The sequence below is a fragment of the Emydura macquarii genome, unplaced genomic scaffold (genome assembly GCF_026122565.2).
Source record: "Emydura macquarii macquarii isolate MOO-44397 ecotype Brisbane River unplaced genomic scaffold, CSIRO-AGI_Emac_v2 contig_3671, whole genome shotgun sequence".
In the NCBI taxonomy this organism is placed as follows: Eukaryota; Metazoa; Chordata; order Testudines; family Chelidae; genus Emydura; species Emydura macquarii.
This window is the reverse complement of record NW_027133808.1, coordinates 9,354,348-9,375,820: the sequence shown is the minus strand read 5'-3', so window position 1 is coordinate 9,375,820 and position 21,473 is coordinate 9,354,348. Positions and strand designations below refer to the sequence as shown.

Sequence of the window (21,473 nt, the reverse complement as noted above, 5' to 3'; positions counted from 1 at the left end):
TGAATAACAGTAGCGGAAAACTTCCAATACCTATCTGGTGAAGATTGTGAGGGCTCAGGAATCCTGAAAGTGAGCAGTCCTGCCTTTTAGAAAGATGGCTGGTTGACGGCACATCCTAAAGCAGTCATGCTAATATTTTACAGGTGTTTCTGGTCTTTGTGTTGGTTCTACAGTTTCATGACTTTCCTCTAAAAAGAGTGTTACATTTATTTCAGAATGTTTATTGAAGAAAGTGTCTTGAATTTTGGAAAAAGGACAAGCACAAATACTTTAAAGACTTTTCTAAGTGTTAATCTTTATGACCACCTTCATACAAAATTAGGTGAAACAACTGGATGGGTTACAGAAGAGCATAAAATGGATTTACTAAAGAAACAAGGAGGAATTCCATAAATGCTGTGAAGAAAAATGAGGGTTAAATATTTAAGTCACCAATAAATGAAGCTGATATGCATTTTAGTGAAAAAACCTCATATGTAATTCTTTTTAATGTTTTAAAGATTAACTATTGCAGAAAAATCAATGGACAAGAAACTAATCAAGCCATATTTTTAAATGTAAATATTGTTATTTTTAATTTGGAAAATGTATTCTCATTAATGACTGATCTCACACAGTGTATCTTGTTATATATAAATCACTATAGCACTATTCAATTTAAATTTACAGAAAATAATTAGTTCAGCAGCAGGAATCAGTCCCACTGAAACATTACTGATGAACTGATTCTTGAAGAGATTATATCACTGCAGTTTCTTTTAGTCATATTATATCATATATCGCAAGGAATAACTATAGCTTGCTACTCACCTCTTCAAAGGTACTTCTGACAACTTAGATCTAGGGTTCATAAACAGCCTGAGTTTCATGTTGACAATATCTCCAAGTACCTAATAGAAAAGAGATTGGATAGTCATCAAATTTATTTAGCTTTCAAAACAAACTAATTCTCCTGACCAATCTTTTTGCCCTGTGTGATGGAGTGTATAAACACCACACCTACAGGAGGCACCAGAAACCAAGATGAGGAAACTGAGGGCCAATGATCTAACCACTACATAATGCCAACACTAAGCCCAGCCTCCTGTCACACCATCTCTCAAGCTTCAGTTGAATTCAGTATATATCTTAAGAATTCTTTCAGTTCTAAGTATCTGCATTAATGAAAGGTCATTGCCAGTTAATTTAGCTAAAATATTGGACCTTCCCTAAAATTAGTTCTGATCCAGCATGGAATGTCCTCCATATTCTAAATTTTAATATGTTTTTTTCCTAAATACTAAAAAAATTACATTTGTTAAAAGTAGCTGTTCTCTTCATCTCCTTGCGATATACATTAAAATTTATTTTAATCTATACCTTCTAATATAAAGATAAAAAATTTTCTCTTGTGAAATCTATATTGGTTCTGCGAAGCAAACTAGCAAACATTCCAAGAATTATGTTTATATTACCAAACCATATCACTGATCAATTATGTTAAATTTTTTAAATGTTTCCACCTAGTCTCTTATTCTTTGTGTGCGTTTATATTCATTTCTAAAGCACCCGTCTCCATAGTACTGGTACATAAGTGCTATATAGAACATCAGAACAGTACTTTTTAATCTCATTTTTTTGGTCTGTGGATAACTCGTGTAATGCTGAATCCTCTGGGTGATTATATAAAGGAAAGCGGATAAATATAACAGCAATTAAAACTGGAAGGTTAACATTGTTCAGACTCATAAGGCTGTTTTCTAATATACTTAGGCTGCATTTGGGTCAAGGATTCTAGCTCAGCTTACTAAGTATCATACTTTCTCAGACTAGTTATTTGAATTATCTGTAACTTCTAGTTGTGTGTTTGTAACCTAGCAAAAGCCTGCTCTACTTTTTATAGTTTTAACATATGACAGTTAAGTCTTTCCTATACAGTATCACAAGACTAGTTTGATGTGACTACCAAAGGACACAAGGTATTATAAAAATCGAATGCTTTCACCAGAGAACACAAATCATGAATGATTTTGATTAAAATGCTCATAAATGATGGGATACTAGTCATTTAATAGGGAATGACTCCTTAGTACGTTGTTGCACTACCTACCGCGTAGAATTTATGCCATGGATACTTACCATTATTATTATTTGTTGAACACCAGCAAAGTGTTTGGTGCTTTACAAAACAATATATAAATATAAACCCAGCACAGAAAAACTTAAGGTCTTGATGACAGACACATACAAAGCAAGACATCCAGAGATGGCCCAACTAAAATCTTTTCCCTTTGGGTTTTATATGTGTACATGCTTGTTTTAAACAAATAAACTCTTCTGGAGAAGGTGCAATGGTTTAATGTCTGTAGGGCATAATGAAATAGGTAGAGCTGAATCATTTTTCAACAGAAAATGCGGTTTATTTGGTTTGTTGAACTGACTCAAAATGTTTTGTTTTTGACTCATTTCAACATTAAACTGCATTTTTCTATCATGGCAAGTTGCCATGTGGGAGATGAAATTCTCTCCTATGGGCTGGGCTCCCTAGCTGGATGACATCTTTCATGATGTAATACAACCACTACTCTGACTAAGCAGCATTGTGCATCATGGGAGTCACACAGCTGCAGTACATCATGGGACATATATTCCAGCCAAGAAGCCCAGTTTATAAGGGAGAATAGGAATGTTAGACCTGAACTACAACTTCCATGAGGCAATTTACCACAACAGGGAAATGCAGTTTAATGTTGAAATGCCTTGAAACAGAGACTTTTGAATCAGTGGCCTCCACTCAAAATAAAAACATTCTGAATCAGAAACATCATAATGTTTCATTTTGATTGAAAATGCTGGAACAAAACATTTGATCACTTCTGAACCGATTTTTTTTGGACTATTTTGTTCTGTGACTAACTGATATCTCAACTTTTTGTTCCAATTTGGGATGAAAAATGTTGAAATATCGGAATTTCTCATGAGATCAAAATTCTGATTTTGCTCAGTTTCATCTTCAGAAGAGTTATGAGTGAGGAGCGACTGGGAGTCTGGTGTATAGAGATTGGAAGAACATTCCATGCATAGGGAACATCATGGAAAAAGGCGTGAAAATGGGAGTTGAAAAAGAAACAAATTCGTGAGGCTTCCATCATTTTCAAGGAGAAGGCGATAAAGTAGAATGCAACAGGAATCAAGAAAGGCTCGGCAAAAATGTGGAGAGCCTTGAAGTCAAAGCAAGAAATTTAAATTTCACATGGGAGTCAATGTAGGGTCTTAAAGAAAGGAATGGCATAATTTGACTCATGAGAAAGGAAGCTAATTTTAGCAGCTTCGTATCCATGGTATTCTCTCACTAGATCTAGGGGTTCTCAACCTTTTACTTTTTGAGGCACCCCATCATGCTACACAAACTCCATGTCCCACCTATGCCACAATTATTTTTCTGCATATCCAGTAAATTAAAAGTTGTATTAAATTGATAGTTATACACAGAGGAGTACTGTGGGTCTCTGGCGCCTGTGGGTCAATATTTTATTTTGGGGTCCCCTGTAGGTGGCAGCGCCCCATGGGTGGGGATGGTCTGCGGACCCGTTTTCCACTATCCCTCACTCTTCCCCCCCACATCCCCGCTGTGGGGGCGGCAGGTGTGGTAGGGAGTGGGAGTGACAGGGGCAGATGCCCCAGGGCTGACCGACGGCAGGGGGGGCATGACAGGCTCTGGGTCCCCACTGCTCCCTCATTGTGCCCAGCGTGGAGGCGGAAGGAATGGGAGGACGCTTGCTTCCCCTGCAGCGGGAGCTCTCAGCTGCCGGCAAGCCTGAGCTGGGGTCAGCGCAGTTGCCAGAGCTGTCAAAGCCCAGCAGTCCCTGATCGCCTGTGACAGTGCAGGACAGCTGCGAGGAGGAGAGCCCGGCCGGTGCCCCCGCCCCGGCCAGTGGCCCCCCTCCCCAGGCCAGTGCCTGGGGGCATGACCCCCCCCCCCATCAGTATGCCACCGGTTATACAGTTAAACACACACAAAAATATAATATATATAAAAAAGATAATATAGGTACAAAAATAAAAAACTGATTATGTTCAAATATTAATATGCCTGAGCCCTGTTAGGTGGGGCTCCCTGTGGAATGGAGCCCTGAGCAATTGCCATGTTTGCTACTCCCCTAACGTTGGCTGTGTTGAAACCAATAGGTTTCAGCATATAATGCAGGAAAATTAACACACTTTCCGGAAAAAACAAAAAACAAAAACACACACACACAAAAAAAACCAACTGTGTCCAAATAGAGCAAGGTGAAACAGCTTTTATTTTTTGTATGCTCCCCAGTTTATTTTGGCAGACCCCCCTGAAACCTGTTCAAGGCCCCCCAGGGGGCCACAGACTCCCACTTGTAAACCTCGGCTCTAGATAATCAACAGTTACACACAAGAGAGGATTTTTCTCTGATATTCTTAGTAGCACTACCCCCTGAAAAACATTCATTCAAGAGCTGAAATGAGGTTAGGTTTTATGGATATATCTTCTAATGAAGACATTCATTTTCTATATTGTGAAACATATATTTGACAGGTTAGCTAAACTAGTTCATCAGATAAATGATAGACTAATTTTTGTGTGTGCATATTTCATGTAAATACATGTATTTCATGTAAAAATGAAAAACCAAAAACATGCTTAGTACAAGATAAAATACACAAAAATACAAATTAAAATAAATCACTATCATCTTACAATCAATAAATGTGCCATCTTCTGTGCTTCTCTTGTCAAAGGATCAACAATAGCAACAACATCATAGAATGGTTCATTCTGTTGAGGATCTATTTTTACTAAGCTGTTAAAAAAGATATTAAACGTAAGTGAAATGAAAAAAAATCTAAATTAAATTTGTGGAAAAAACAATCAGCAGGTTTTCTTAATTCTGAATTTATCATATTGTTAGCCATTTAACATCTTTAAGAATGTTTGAATATAAGACATTGCTCCAAACATTTATCAGAGTCTCCTTGTGAAGTGTCCAAAAAAGCATAGTATGAACAGAAATACTTACTTTTCTGTTCATGATAAACTTTTCATGTAAGTAGTATCCAGGTTTTCACCACCACAGTGTAGTGGTGTGACCTCCTAGTGAGCGCCCTTTTGGAGCTGACTTTGGGACTATTGCCACTGCAGCTGGTTGGCAAACTGTACCCCCTGCTGCTTTTGTAAAAGTTGCAGGAAGAAGGTCTGGGTCTTTTGCTACTGATCAGCTCATAGACAATTTCCTCATTCTTTCTATACTCACTTCCTCCTTGGTGGGAGGGGGACTTTGATCCTGCTGACTATACAAGTTTATAGTGGTGTGGTTGCCTACTGAGCACCCTCTCATAGCCAGGGGTTGCTTTACATGCATACTACCCCTATTAGTCTCCTCAACTACTCCAGATAGTCTATGTTGTAACTCACAGCATCCCTTTCTTGGGCTAGTTCAATGTCAAATAAAGTTTACACAAACCTCAAAATCTTTAGTCATAAAATAATTCAAACAATGTCCAAAATCATAAGATTAATCTGAAGCCACCAGTCTCCAGCCCTCTCTGGCTGCAGCTCAACCCCCTGGTCCTGGTTCTATGCTCTCTCTCAACCAGACACACCCCTACATGCTTCCTGTGCCTTTTATATAAGGTTACCTAACTCATTTTATAATCAGGGCTGGGTTAGCCCCAGGCTCTTCAGCCCAAGGACAAACCACCCTGTTCTACATAGCTAGAAATTAAACAGATGAAGGGAAGACACATCTAGAGAAGTAAACATAACTCTCCTAATTCCTAAGGTTTCTTGAAGCAATTATTATTTTATTTCAAAGCTCTTATAGTAAAGAAAATTCCAGTGGGGAAGTTTTAAAAAACTGGCTTAATAAAAAATAAAGGAAATTACTTTGAATGTTTTGAATAAGATAAGGGAGCAATCTGTTTTCCCCATATGCCAGTTTTATGCAGTTTGCTGATGTTTAGCATTGATCTTATTCCCCATCCATATGTATTGTCAATTCAGTATATGCTAGATAGCATAATGGAGATGAAAGAACAACACTTTATGAAAATATTTCAGCATAAAATGAAATATAAAATCAAAGTAACTACGATGAAACGCCCTTTTTTGTGCACTTTCCTCTTTTTCTACCCTGAATCATCAGATTTAGCATTTGTCAACAACAACATAAATTTGATTAAAATAATTAATAATGAAAAAATGGCAACTGAGTATATTCAATGTGATAAAATGGAGGAACCTGTTTGTCCCTCCTAGACAAAGATTTGTTTTGACAAACCAGATTAAAGGGAGACAATACATTAATCAAAGGCCCTTGATTAGAGAAAGCTGGATCTGTAAAAATGAACTATAGTAAGCCCTTCTGAAATGCATGTACTGCATATATCTACATAAATCATGTACTGCAAATATGCTTAGTGGATTTCCACCACGTTTCACTAAAGAATATATATCAGTGAGGTGCTGCCAGGAGTGTAGCCAGTGCGAGTGATGTTATATACCCTACAATCCCATAGGATAGTACTATGTCACCTCAAGTTCTCAGTATGCTTTGAAACAAGGCTAAGGTACTTGCAACTGGCTGCTGGTACTGCTCTTATTCCTCTCACTATGCTACACAGGCAGGGCCAGACTAAGTATACCACAGCATCTTTGCCAATAAAACTGAAGATGAACTTGGGAGTGAAGATTACAGGAGGATAAATGAATCATCAGGAAGGTTCTTCCGTTTCTTTCTTCGTCAGTCATGGTTCTAATGCCGCCATTTCTGCCTTTAAAAACTCAACCTGTCTCTGCAGCCAGCCACTGGAAGAAAGTAAAACTAAAAATGGCTATCATCATCTTACCATTAATGAGAAGATAGGAGTCCCCTCCTTTTCCCCCCACTTCTTGTCCTTCCAATAAAGATTTACAGATGTGAACCTTAGTATTTTCCAGTTTCACTTAGCAACAGAAAGACACTAGTGGCATACTGACTTTCATTGGCTTCACATGTCTGGGGTCAATGAGATGGGGAGCAAACAAATATAGACACACTAAGCTCACTGCTAAAGGTTCCCAACCACAATGCAAATCTATCTGTTGGGTTTTAATATAACCTTGTAGCAGTCAAAGCACAAGAGTGAGAGCCTAACCCACCTCTATTGCAAACATAATTGGTGTTGAGGAGCAGTACCACCATCCATCTGTAAGTGATATAGTCCTTTTTTAGGGCAGTACTGAGTGCTAGAAGTGTGAGCAGAGGTGACATGCTGCTAAACCCCTGAACTCCAGGAAATGCATTATAACATGTATATCCACCTTGCCAATAGTGATCTGTAATCCACAAAATTCAATAATCTCTACTGGGGCTTTCACATCAGCGCAGACTAGTGAGGCTCTCCTGTTGCTGTAGCTTACTTCAATTTTGTTTAACTACTTTCAGGTTTTGAAATTTACTAAGTAAATATAATGAACTGATTCACCTTCTTCTCCCCCAGCACCCCACTTCCACTCAATATATTTCTATTTGTCACTTTTTTGGCATTGATTAGTAATTGATCATATTTGTCAGTCAGTCTTTTGCCATTACTGACCAATAAACCAGTAGTGAAGATAAAATGGTCTGTTTTGCTCATCAGGTTCCTAAATTGTTTGTACAATCACAAAATCAATTTCTTCTTTTAAAAATACAAAATGCTTACTGAAGTTCTGGAAGATTTTATACAGTGTTGGAAGCACAAATAACATTTAATATTAAAATGCCATAGCTATAAATGAATTATGATGAGAAACTGAACTTACCTGTGCTGCTCTTTGAGAAATTCAACATTTTGTCTATTAACTGTTTTAGGCAACGAAGAGAAAAGGGAATCCATTTTCATAATCAAATCACTGCCACTAGTACAATAAAACAAACTTAGTTAATATGTGGTTTTTCTAATTGAAAAGGAACTAAAAGATTTATTTTTCAATGCATGTCTGTCTGCATAAGGGACTGAACAAAAATTGATTCTTTAAGGATACTATAGTCACAAGATTTTTAATTTGGAATCTCTAAGCCTCTAGAATGTGACTGACTGAGAACTACTAAAGTTATAATTCTGGAGAGATGTGCCCCTCTAAACATTTACCAGATGGAGTATACAGTCCTTCAGTTTAAGTGGTAAAATCTATGCATATTCACAACTCTCTGGTCCTTCTTGCTGTTGTTCATTGAGAAATTCCCTGTGACAGCTCCTATGAGCAGCCACAGCTAATCAGTACATCTTTTGCCTGCATCTTGTTTATTCCTAATTGAATTTAACTGAATTTTTAACTGTTTTATCTCATCATTAGTTCTCTGTCATTTAAAAAAAAACAGAGAGAGAGCATTTAAGGAGGTTGGTTTGATGCTCAGTCAGGCACCTTTTGCCCCTCAACATTAATTTCCTTGCTAATTATACCTCTATTGAATTATCTTACTTTTGTTTTTCAGGTGCTTGTCCTCATTAGCAATATTAGCATGAGGAACCAGTGCATAAGCAGTCTGGCCTAGCAGTCACAGCTGGGCTGGGGTCTACACATCAGGGACAGTAATTGCTGAACAGGAGTTAGAGGAATCGCAAGAACCAGGTTCAGCAAGCAAGGGACAGGATCAGAATCAGACCGGAAATAAGAGGTAATTCCAGAGGCTGGAATCAGGAGGTGGGGATCAGGGTCAGAGCCAGGCAAGAATTGGAGACCAGAGATTTCAGAAATAATCTTCCACAGATGACTTCAGGTCAGAATCAGATTTTTCCAAATCTTAATAAATAAATGATATTCCCAATACTGGAGAAATTCCCCAGACTACATTTCGCATTCCTGACCTCTTTGAATAAGCAAGAGTCACTCCACCACTGGAAGCTGCAGCTGCTATTTACTGAGAATGTGCAGTCAAAAGTAGGAGAAAGGTCATCTGAGCTTCAAAAGTAGGGGAAAAGTCAGATGATGTAATCATAACTCTGAAGTAAACAACAGCAGTGAGCATGTGTGAAATGTTTGGAATGTTGACATGTATTTAAGAGATGGGATAATGTTGGCATGCATTCAAGAATGTGAGCTAATGTTTGGTACTGAGCACGTGCGAGCATGTGCAGTAAAGATCTGATGATGTCATGTGTCTAAAAATAGAATCAAGAAAAAGTATAAACAGAAGTGTGCCAGTGAGCAGCCAGGCAGTTAGGAGCAGAGCAGCCTAAGGAGTAGGAGCTGAGGGGAGCAGAGTGGAGAAGAGCGAAGCAAGGCAGAGCAGAGCAGAGAAAGGAGATCTGAAGAAGCAAGCAAGAAGGCAGCAGCAGCAGAAATCAGCAGATAAAGTAAGCTTGTCGGTTATAATTATAGGATAGCATAGTATAACGTTAATGAGTACATGTATATGTCTGGATTAATAAAAAAGTATGTGTGTTAATGATTAAAATAAATGTATAAGATTTAAAATGTATAGAAATTGTGGCCAGCAGCCTGTGACAGACTGGCCATCTGTGACAGGGTGCTACCATTTAGATTAATCTCAGCTGTATGTTACTGCGGTTGTGGTGCTCTTTAACTTGCTGAAGGGATTTGTGTTTTTAGATTATTACAGTATTAGGGATTATTGTTTCGACAATAAAAAAAGATGCTTTGGTTTGGAAAATAATACTGCTTTTGTCAATAATTTATTGGAAGGATCTATCTGTGTCCTCCAGGTATTTCCTTAACTACTCTGGAGACTCATACCTTAGGAAATGGGTTGGTTAATAAGTGGGTTGTTTTTAGGGAACTCTTGGTAAACCTGGGAAGGGGCAATAGGTGAGCTATTCTGGGAGTACTTAAAATACTCCAATTTAAAATACTCCATTTAAAAAAACAGGGATCAAACTACCTAGACCCAGGGAAATATGTTAGTGACACCTCTCTCCTGCTACCTGAGTGTAAAGCAAAGAAAGAGTACTCTTCCTCTAAAGGTGAAGCAGTACTAGCTTAAGTGCATGGTAAGAGCTTAATGAGCCCTAACATGTACTACAATGGGTTTGGTACTGAGCTGAAGACAGTTGTCAGTATTACAAGTGGAACCTTTAACACAAATCACAGAGATGACCACAGAAACAGCTAAATCTCCTGAAGCCTAAAGGTTCTCACAATACTGAGAAAGTCAATATCACAGGCAGATAAATAGAAGACTTTAGTACTGGAACAATCGGTACCAATGTACTGGGAGCTTTGATGTCAAAATGTCAGTATCAGGTGATGCATAAAGCTCCAAATGAGCTAGTAACAGGACAGAGTGACTGGAACCAGAGTGGGTATCCAGAGAAACCCTTCCTTGGGCCTTGACCTATCCTTTTCCATGGCAGAGCAAAAGGATTTCTGCTTTTATAACTAGGACCCAGAGAGGGTGACCTAGATCTATGTCCCTGAGAGGAGCAGTTTCTCCTTTCTTCCCTTGAACTCAGAAGTTGTATGTGTTGAAGAGGAGGATTTTTCAGAAATGTGACTCACAGAACTGCAAGCTGAGGAGCTGACAAGAGCACTTATTGAAGAGGATTGTTTAGGGATTTCAGTCTGATCCACTCCAGGATCTGAAGAGAGGTGCATGGACCCCTACAGCAAAAACAGCTTTATACAACTCTATCTTCTTTTTTGTGTTCTGTTTAAAAATGACTTGCATATGCCACACCTCTGAGGAATGCGTCCCTCACTAAAGCATAATAAACATTTGGTGTGCCCTTCATTACATATCATTATTGCCTTACAAAAAGGACAGTTTACAAGTCCCACAGACTTTTGTTCCACCATAAGGGCTCAACCTGGGACCAGAAAACTCTCACAGAAAAAAAGAAAAAATCATGTTTTGCTTTTTAATTTTTTTTTTAAAGGAAACATTATGAAAAACCTACAACTAAAGACTAACTAACCAAGTAATTATCTAAAGTTATTGACAACTATTTACACAAGAACATGGGGATCACACTATAAGTGAAAAGGTCAGACACTGCCTAAGTTCCTACCTGAAGCCACAGGCAGTAAGAGGGAACTAAGGGACAGTTGGAGTCACTCTACCCTTTATGCCTTTGAATAGGAGGCACGAAGAAACTTGGAGAACAATGGCGGTCCAAACAGAAGATGCTGGCCAAAAGGCTCCACACTCAAGCATATGGGGACATGTGCACCAAGAGTGGAATACATATGGACAAACACTAAAAGAAAACCTAGACATACTTTAGAAGAAAGTGAAATAATTAGTCACAGGTGATAAAAACTCAAATGAGTCTCTCATCGTGCATTCAAACAATAGATCCCCAAAGCCCAAAAAACATTTTACCGCTGAGAGCTGATCCCCATCTCTTTGACAATGCCTTTAATCTTCCCAGCTGAGGTACTGAATGTTGTCTTTTCCAACAAATGAAAATCTTCAGTATCAAATTCATTTTCGTCCAAAGGACCCAGGACCTTAAGAGAGAGAAAAAATTATACTATTTTACTAGAGGCTTGTTTTCATAAATGTTTTTTCTGTAAGCAAAAATATATGTCAATTTTTAATAAAGTAAAATTTTCAATATTAAAAAATCTCTCTTCTGCATACCATTAGATTTTACTATTTATACAGTATTCATGCTGTCAAAATTTCAGCTTTTACATGTTTCTATTAATTAAATTGAACTATACTGTATTTTATATATACATTCCCCCTTTCAGTTGATATCCCTAATAGCAAGTAGAAAAAATTCATCAGACAAAAAAGGGATCTTTCTATTGCAAAAAAAAGTTACAACAGGAACATCCACAAATATCTTATAACGCTATCACAGCATTTTCATTTTAATTATTTCACTATTTACAGGAATTTTATTACTCAGTAACAAAAATTCCTTTTAAGTTTAAACATAAGCTCAAAAAAAAAAAGTGCAAAATTTGAAAACAAACCATCATCATCCTGGCTTGTGTTTAGTTGTTTAATCCTACAATAGCTTCACTGTGTCCTACATCAGAACTATTTTAATGTATTTGAGTGTGCAAAGTTGTTTACCAAAAAATTGTGAAATTAACACATTCTACCATACACATGCAAGACATATAAGAATATAAATACATAACACAAATACAATATATAAAAATGGTGAAATTTCAATTATCCAGTCTCAGTGGAAGCAGAAGTAAATGGACAGGTAATGCTTTCAGAAGATTAAGTAGCAATGAAGAGCCTGACCAAAGCCTCTAAAGTCAATGGGAGTCTCTCCATTCATTTCAATAGGTTTTGGATCGAACTGTAAAAACATTATGGCAATGGCAGAACATTTTTCAATTTTGTTTTAGGAAACTGTTGAAAAGGCAATGGGAGTTGAAATTGGAGTTTTGCTACTGATTTCTATGGGGACAGAATCTCACTCTAAGTCTTAGGTTTTATTATTATTCTTAAATGAAACAGATGCAGAGACAACCCGTGTCTGCCGATAGTGGGGGAGCAATATTATTGAGCATGCTCAGCCCATGTGAACGTGGTCAGTAAAAGCCAAGAAGCAAATCTAGTGAAGAGCACGTTTTGGCCAGGAAAGTGATTCTGAAAAATTGCATGATCTTACTCAACATATCGGACTGTTGTGTGCATTTAGGGTCATCTTTTGACATTAGTGACTAAAGAAAGTTTTCATTGCTTTTTATTCCTTCTAGAACTATAGAGCTGATGCAGTTAAGAGAGTGGGCTTGTCACAGGGTTTCTGGACCTTTAACGAGTGATAAGCTCAGCCCTAACTACTACCTAGCAGTTGATCACTTGCCTATCCTGATCTGCACTCAATTACAATTAGTGATCACAGCTGTGGAGGGGTGAGGGAGGACTATATACAGACGGAAGAGAACTCAGGGGAGACCCTTGAGGGAGGAGTTTCCTCTTTCTGGGAAGGGACTAGTGAAGGCATGCTGGAGAGTACCACAGGGGGCAGGGTAGGGTCCTGTGGGAGGCCCTGAGATAGGGCCTGTAAAAAGCTGGGAGGTCCCTGGGGGAAGCTGCCAGAGACCCTGGGGAGGGGATGCAGTGGGGAAACCTGCTAGGAAGAAGGCCTTCTAGGGAAAAAAGCCCTGGGAGGCAGTGCTTATCCAAAGAAGCAAAGAAGGAACTCTGCACGCCTTAGGAGCAGGGGTGAAGAGCAAGGAACTTCAACATACTCCAAGAGGGGCAGAAGGATCTTCTGTTGGGACATTAGTATGAATTCTTTAGTTGGATTGTTGTTACTTCATAAAGGGACAGAAATAGAAAAAGGTGACCTGGGCTGGAGGGCTACGCCATGAAAGACTTAGCCAGAGACCGGCCATCACAGGAGGTGTAGAGATTAAGACTCCTGCAACACCATGCTCTGATGACAAGGGGCACAACATTCCCAACGTAGGTGTATGTGCGCACCACATGCACTGGTGCCGGAAAACTTTTCCCCTCTGTAGTACCCACAGGAGCAGACTCTAGTGCCCCCTGTGCGGCATGCATATGCGTCTGCATATAGACGCCATCAGCTCCCCCTCCCTCTCAGTTACTCCTTGTTGGAACTCAGACTGAGCAGAAAGTGGGCGGGTGTGGAATGGACATGATGTCGAAGAACAACACTTACAAGTAACCCTTCTTTCTTCAAGTGCTTGCTGATGTCCATTCCAAAAGTAGGTGATTCAACAGCAGTATCTCCAGAGGTGGGCATGAGTTCATGGACGTGACACTTGGAGCACCACTCTACAGAAGCCAGCATCATCGCGAGCTTGCTGCGCTAAGGCATAGTGGGACGTGAAGGTATGTACCGATGACCAGGTAGCTGCCCTGCAGATGTCCTGGATGGGCCCATGAGCTTGGAAAGCCGCAGACAAGGCTTGCACTCTCATTGAATGCACCTTCAAGGACCCTGGAGGCGTGACACCAGATGAAGGCCATAATCCATTTCGAGATACGCTGTGAAGAAATCAGCAGTCCCTTCATCTGGTCTGCAACAGCTACAAAGTCGTTGTGTCGAACGACGAAAGGATTTGGTCCTGTCAATGTAAAATGCCAAAGTTCCATCTCACATCAAGAGTGTACAGGCATCTCTCTTCATTGGAGCTATGAGGTTTAGGTCAAAAGACAGGTAGAAATATATCCTGGTTGCGATGAAAGTGTGAAACCACCTTATGCATAAAGGCCAGCTGCAGGAGTAATTGAACCTTGTCCTTAAAGAACACCTTGTAGGGTGGCTCTGATGTCAATGCCCTGATCTCTGAAACTTGTCTGGCAGACGTAACAGCCACCAGGAAGGCAACCTTCCAGGACAAATGCATAAGGGAGCACGAGACCAAAGGTGTGAAGGGAGGACCGGTGAATCTAGAAAGGACCAAGTTCAGATCCCACTGGAGAGAAAGCTCTCCCTTATTGATGGAAACAGTCTTTCCAATCCCTTAAGGAACCTGGCCACCATTTCATGTGAAAAGACTGTTCTACCTTCCACTAAGTGGTGGAAAGTGGATATGGCCGCTACATGGACCTTAACGGACAAGAAGGCCAATCCTCCTTTCTTTAGGTGGAGCAGATATTCTAAAATTGTTGGCATCGACGCCTCTGTCGGAGACACCCCACATTCAGTCACCCAGCAGGTAAAGCGCTTCCATTTAGCCCTATAAGCCAATCTAGTCAACAGCTTCCTTCTTTCTAGGAGTATGCACTGGACTTGGGCTGAGCAGGCCTGGTCCTCCTGACTCAGCCATGGAGCATCCATGCTGTCAGATGCAGGGAGCTCAACTCCAGGTAGAGCAGGACGGGTCACACCTGGGTCCCACCAACTCCAGAAGCATCCCAACCCAATGTTGCTGGGAGCGCACTGGAACTACAAGGATGACCCATGCTCTGTCCCTCCTTACCTTCAGGAGAACTCTGTGGATCAGAGGTATTGGCAGGAAGGCATACAAGAGGTCCCCCGCCCAGGAGAGGAGAAAGGCATCTGTGATAGAGCCTGAACTGAGACCTTGATGGGAACAAAAGTGAGGGCACTTCTTGCTGTCTCTGGTGGCAAAGAGGTCCACTTGCGGGGAGCCTCACCTTCAGAAGATGAGGGACACTACCTCTAGATGGAGGAACCACTTGTGGCAAGAGCAGAAAGACCTGCTGAGTCGGTCCACCAAGGAGTTGTTGACCCTCGGGAGATGTATCAAGATTGGATGATTGTTGTGAGTGACACAAAAATCCCAGAAACTCTCAGCCTCCTTGCACAGGGCCAGGCCCCCCTCTTGTCTGTTGATATAATACATGGAGGCCATATTGTCCGTGAGTATCTGCGCCACCTTGCTGACAAGATGTGGTAGGAAGACTATACAAGCTAGATGAATTTCCCTTAACACCTTGATATTGATATGTAGCCACAGTTCCCCTGAAGTCCACATGCCCTGAGTCTTTAGGGATCCCAAGTGAGCTCCCCATCCCCTGTCCGAAGTATCAGAAATCAGTGTTACCGATGGCTGGGGAGTCTCAAAAGGCATTCCTGAGAGCACTCGACACAGATCCGTCCACCACACCAGGGAGGTAAGTATTTCCGGAGGAACCATAAGTACCCTGTCCATGGTGGTGCCTGACTGGAGAATACACCGATGCCACCCACATCTGGAGGGGTCTGAGATGCAGTCTGATATGGGGGACCACATAGGTACAGGCCACCATGTAGCCTAGGAGGCTGAGGCAGACCCTTGCCAGCGTGAGGGGGTGGGACAAAACGGGTTATGTCTGTCATAGCCAGAAACCTTTCCTCTGGAAGGAATGCTCTGGCTTTGGATGATACCAGCATTGCCTCGATGAACTCTAGTCCTCATACAGAGGATAATGTCGATTTTTGCTCATTTATTAGGAGGCTTAGCGCCTGGCAGACATTCTGGGTTATCATGATGCTGGCCTGGACCTGGGACCTTGACCTGCCTGATGAGCCAATTGTCCAGGTAAGGGGACACTTACACCCTCTCCTTCGGAAGTATACCGCCACTACAAACATGCACTTGGTAGAGACTCTTGGCATGGCTGAAAGGAGAAAGGGGAGCACTACAAACTGGTAAAGGCGGTCCCCTACTGTAAACCATCGGAATCTCTTGTGGCCAGGAAAGATTGCAATGTGAAAGTAAGAGTCCTTTAAGCCGAGAGCACCATACCAGTCGCCAGGATCCAGAGACGAAATGATGGTGGCTAAGGAAACAATACAGAACTTTAAGTTTTTGACGTATTTGTTGAGGTGACTTATGTCCAGGACAGGCCTCAGCCCTCCTTTTGCCTTTGGAATCAGGAAATAACAGGAGTAAAATCCTTGACTCTGTATGTCCTGGGGAACCTCCTCTACTGCCCCCACCTGCACGAGGGCTCCCAGCCCCTGCTCAAGAAGTTGCTTGTGAGAGGCGGAAGTGAGGCAAACTGGAGGGTATAGCCAAGCGCCAACGTACTGAGCACCCAAGGGTTTGACATAGTGGTGGCTCAGCCCGGGAAAAAGCGGACCAAATAAAAAGAAAACATAAGGGGAGTTGGATCCACCGTTAAAACTGGTAGACTGCTCTTGGCCCCTCAAAAGTCCATTTTCCGGTCCTATTATGGTGGCTAGAGCCCAGCTGTAGACCAGCTGACGACGAGCAGTCCTGGTGTCTCTTATAGCCGTTGCCCTTCCTCTTATAGGAGTCCTTGCGGGAGTAATCCCCAGACCACTGCTGATGTGAGGGCTTGAAATGCCTCCTGGAGGAAGACGGGGTATAGAAGCCAAGGGATTTTAGTGTTGCCCTGCCCTCGAGTCCTTCATGCTGTGAAGTCTGGCATCCATCTGCTCAGCAAAGACAGCTGTGCTGTTGAAAGGGAGGACCTGTATTGACTGCTGGACTTCTGTCGGGAGACCTGAGGACTGCAGCCATGACGCTCATCTCATCGACACCGCTAAGGCCATTAACCTAGCTGATGAGTCTGCCACATCGGAAACCATCTGCAGGGACGTCCTGGCTACCACTTTCTCCTCTTCTATGACAGCCTCGAACTCCTGTTTGGAGGAGGGAGTCAAAGGGTTCACAAATTTGTCTAGTGACTGCTAGATATTGAAGTGATATCTTCCTAGCAACGCCTGTTGATTTGCCACCTGTAGCTGTAAGCTAACTGTGGAATAAATTTTTCGGCCAAAAAGGTCCATTCTTTTCGCCTCTTTGTTCTTAGGGGTCGAGCTCACCTTCCCCTGCTTGTCCCTCTTGTTAGCGGCGGTGACCACCAGGGAACCCAGAGTGGGATGGGTATAGAGATATTCAAACCCCTTCCCTGGAACACAGTATTTTTTCTCTGACCTTTTGGATATGGGGGGCAGGGAGGCCAGGGTTTGTCACCATGCTTAAGCTAGCTTAACCACCCCTTCATGGACTGATAGGGCCACTCTGCTGGGACCTGCTGACGCCAGTATCCCAAAGAGCTCGTCCGCTGGCTCATTCAATTCCTCTATCTTAAGGCCCAGGTTAGAGGTGACACTTTTCAACAAGTCCTGGTGAGTCCTGAAATCATCCAACAGTACCATTGAAGAAGGGCTCACAACTGCCTCATCCGGCAACGATAATGGTAGCTGAGGTGGGAGAGGTGCCTCTGCTCTGGGAGGAGTAGATTCCCCTGGGGTTGAGATGCACAAACCCTCACTGTCTACCTCAGAGTCCAAATGTGACAATGAACCTTGAAGGATAGAGGACTGTGGCACTGAAGTTCCTCTCCCAGAACCAGGCTGCGGAATCCCCGAGTGAAACCCCCACCAGTAGGGCTACGGTCCAGGCCATTGACCTTGTGCCCACGCTCCCATTAGCAGTCCCATAAGGAAGATGGGGACTGGTGCCGCGGTCTCCTCGCTGTCCGAGGATGTGCACCTACCCGATGGCCATGGTGGCGCCGAGTCCAAATAGCACATGGTGCTGCGTGGGGCACACTGCTCTGGCACTGGAGTGTGGTATGGGGAGCCTGAGCAGTGGGGGGTGCCGGGACCTGCTCTTGTCCTTTGGCTTCCTATATGGACTAGGCGAGTGGGACCTGGGTGCCAGGGAGACATGCCTCAAGGTCAGCGACCTGCATTGCTCTGTGGTCCATAGTGATGTTCCACCCAGTGAAGACCCTCAGGAGACTGACAGCGGGAGCCCAGTCTAACGCTGTCCTGACCTAGATTCAGATGCAGAATCTCGGAGCAGCCTAATATCCCTCGGCGTTGGTGGCATGGGCAATGCCAGGAGGTCTTTCATAGCCTGGAAAGTCTCCAGGGTTGATGGCACCACCAGGCCGGGAGGGGCTCTACCGTTACCCAGAGCAGGTGGAGGGCCCGGTGACAAAATCGATGCTCGCAGCTGTGAGGGACCCCTCTGAGGCAGGGAGGATTGGTAGCCCAACCCAGGTCTCACCTGGTCCCCTTTCGCTTTTTCGGCAGGGGAGCATCTCCGCTCCGTGCAGTCTTCTTCTGCCTCTTCTTGGGTACCAGAGATAGCCATCAGTGCCAAGATGAGGAAGAGAGCACCGGCAGAGTACTGCACACCGAGGCCATTGTGCTCAGTGCCAAGTCAGACCTACTGGGCTCCAACACCAGTCTAACTGCCGACTCCATCAGGATGGCCTTAAGACGGATATCTCATTCTTTCTTAGTCCGAGGGTGAAAAGTTTTACAGATTTTACACCTGTCACTAATGTGCACTTCTGCCAGACACTTTAAGCAACTTTGATGCGAGTCGTTCCTTGGCATAGGCTTCCTACACGAAGCGCAGGGTTTAAACCCTGGGAAACGGGGCATGCCCCGACCCTGGGCTTTTAACAACTAACAACTGGAACCAACTAAACTAAACTAAAGTATTAACAACTAGAACAAGTAGGTTTATAGCGAGGGAACTTGGAAAGGCAAGAGAGGTTCCAGCACCATCACTGGTGTCAAGAAGTAACTGAGAGGGTGGGGGAGCCGACACCGCCGATATACAGGTGCATATGCGTGCTGCTACAGGGGGCACTAGGGTCTGCTCCTTCGGGTACTACTGAGGGAAAAGTTCTCCAGCATCGGTTCATGTGGTGCGCACACACACCTACTTTGGGAAGTGACATGAGCAAACACTCAAAGAACTTTGAAAAATACTCTCGGGGCTGATGAAAGTCAGAAGGGGAGGACTCTGAATTGGTACTGGTTGTGTCCCAGAATGAACCTGAGAAAATTTCTGTGAGCCAGCAGTATCGAAATGTGAACGTAGATGTCTGTAGGTCAAGGGTCAGAAACCAGTCTACCTGTTTCAATAATGGAATGTTCATTGATAAGGTGACCATCTTGAACGTCTGAACTTTGACAAACGTGTTGACAGCTGTGAGGTCAAGGATGGGTCTCCAACCTCTCTGCCTTTTGGGTATTAGGAAGTAGTGAAAGTACAACCACTTGCCTCGTATATGTTGAGGTACTGGTTTTATGGCTCCTAACTGCAAGAGATGATCTATCTCCTGATACAGTACTCTCGTGAAAAGGGTCTTGTGAGAAGGGATGGGGAAAGGCGTTGTGGAGGGAGTAGGAAGGTGAAGTGGATTGAATAACTGGATCTGATGACCTCTAGGACACAGCTGTCCAATGTCATGTACTCCCAGGCACTGCGGAACACTGCCAAATGAGTACTTGGGCACAGGTAGTAGTAGGGAGAAGTCTTGTGGCACCTCAACTTGCTGGTCAAAAGTGGTGCTTAGACGCAGGTCATTTAGTCGAGGACTAGGAGCCCAAAGGCTTCCGTTTTGGGAATTTCCTTTTCTTCCTTTGGAGCTCATAGGGCCATTGTGACAGGAATTGGGACAAATAGGGCCTCTGTTGGTACTGAGGGCTAAAATATCTCTTTTACCCCAGTGTGTAGATTCTCAGTGCCCTGAGACTGGCCCTGGAATCCTTCAAGGAGTGGAGGGAGGCATTGGTTTTCTCGGCAAAGAGCTTGACACCCTCAAAAGGGTGGTGAAGCACTGGAATGGGTTACCTAGGGAGGTGGTGGAATCTCCATCTTTAGAGGTTTTTAAGATGAGGCTTGACAAAACCCTCGCTGGGATTATTTAGCTGAGGTTAGTCCTGCTTTGAGCAGGGGGTTGGACTAGATGACCTCCTGAGGTCCCTTCCAACTCTATGATTCTATGATTCACTGAGCCATGCCCATTGTCACAGGTATACATGCATTATGTGTACCTGTAGTACATATAGGGCACTTATACTGGGCTTTATTGGCAATAAACCTGGCCGGGTTCCTTCACAACTGAATCCATGTTTGTGGATCTATTGGGCAGTTTGACCAGTCTGCTGTACTGGCTACCCGGCATGAGCCCATGCAGCCATGTACACACACATGCAGTACTGACTGGGGAAGTGCCCCTCTCTAAAGAAAAAAAGTCACGTCATTCAGCTGCATCACAAGAGGGACAAGTTTTGAAACCTAGGGACTTCAGTTCAGCCATCTTGGCTAAATCCTGGTACTGGGGAAATCTCTACTACTAAAAAGTTATTTATTTATTTTTGAGACCAACAAGCAATAAAATAATATAAAAAAGTACACTAACAATTATACTATCTACACTAATATACTAATTATCTATATATACAAAAGGATTTAAGTCACATGGTGCATAAGAGAAGAGGCCAGCTCCACTCTTTGCACCATCAGGTGGGAGGGACACAAGGCTATCTAAGACACAGGTGCAGCCCCAACAGAAGCTACTGGATGAAAGAATCTCACCATACATGCATGGGGCACATGTGCACCAGAAATGGAATACATGTGGATGATCACTAGAAGAATTGGTTCTGTGTTCCCAACAAATCTGTCAAAACTGAGTACAGGAGGCTGAAAGTTGAGACTGATCCACTGACTCTAATCGATGACACAGATAGCCGTTGCTGCTTCAGGTGCAGCAAATAGTTCAGAATGCATGGGACTGATGACCAAGTGGGCAAGACACCTCTCTGTGCTAACCAGATTGAGAACCTTTTTCACTTTGCCAGGTACGTAGGTCTAGTGGACAGCTTTTTGCTCCCTAAAAGAACTTCTCAAACTGGTCTGGAGCATGCTAGCTCCAAGAGATTCAGCCATGGAGCTTCTAGTCCGTGAGATGAAGGGACTCAAGGTTTGGGCGGCTATGGTCCTGGGAGATCTGAAAATGGAGGCAGGCTGATTGGTGTTTCCACTGAGAGATCCAGAGGGGTGGTGAATCAGTGTTGATGTGGCCAGGACAGGGCTATCAGGATTAGGCTCATTACTTCCCCTCTGACCCTCAGCAGGACCGTGTGTATAAAAGGAATGAGGAGGACTGCATAGAAGAGATGGTCCTTCCAAAGGATAGTAAATATAAGAATTGATCATATGTTAACTTCATGATTTACCATTGACTGTTTAGTTCTTAATTAGTTAGTAAAAGTTATAATAGTTGTAGTTAGAGGTTTAACTGATTTTAAGTTTGCTCTCTTTATTAATTTGTAATAATACCCATATAAACCATACAACTCTCTCT

At 42.7% G+C, this 21,473-nt stretch overlaps 1 protein-coding gene and 1 long non-coding RNA gene across 2 annotated transcripts in view; one reads left to right on the top strand and one right to left on the bottom strand.

Annotated features, from left to right (window-relative positions):
* The window catches only part of UGGT2 (UDP-glucose glycoprotein glucosyltransferase 2), a 347,356-nt gene that overhangs the window by 132,256 nt on the left and 193,627 nt on the right, over nucleotides 1-21,473 (bottom strand). Inside the window, exons 23-26 of the mRNA XM_067536834.1 lie at nucleotides 11,313-11,440; nucleotides 7,793-7,888; nucleotides 4,709-4,811; nucleotides 811-890 (exon numbers count right to left, since the gene is read on the bottom strand). Coding sequence (XP_067392935.1) covers nucleotides 811-890; nucleotides 4,709-4,811; nucleotides 7,793-7,888; nucleotides 11,313-11,440 — 407 coding nt within the window. The remainder of the gene's footprint in view (nucleotides 1-810; nucleotides 891-4,708; nucleotides 4,812-7,792; nucleotides 7,889-11,312; nucleotides 11,441-21,473) is intronic.
* LOC137145874 (uncharacterized) lies at nucleotides 9,205-17,208 on the top strand. Its single transcript, XR_010917772.1, has 3 exons — nucleotides 9,205-9,327; nucleotides 15,835-15,922; nucleotides 16,641-17,208. It is a non-coding gene; the product is annotated as an uncharacterized lncRNA (long non-coding RNA).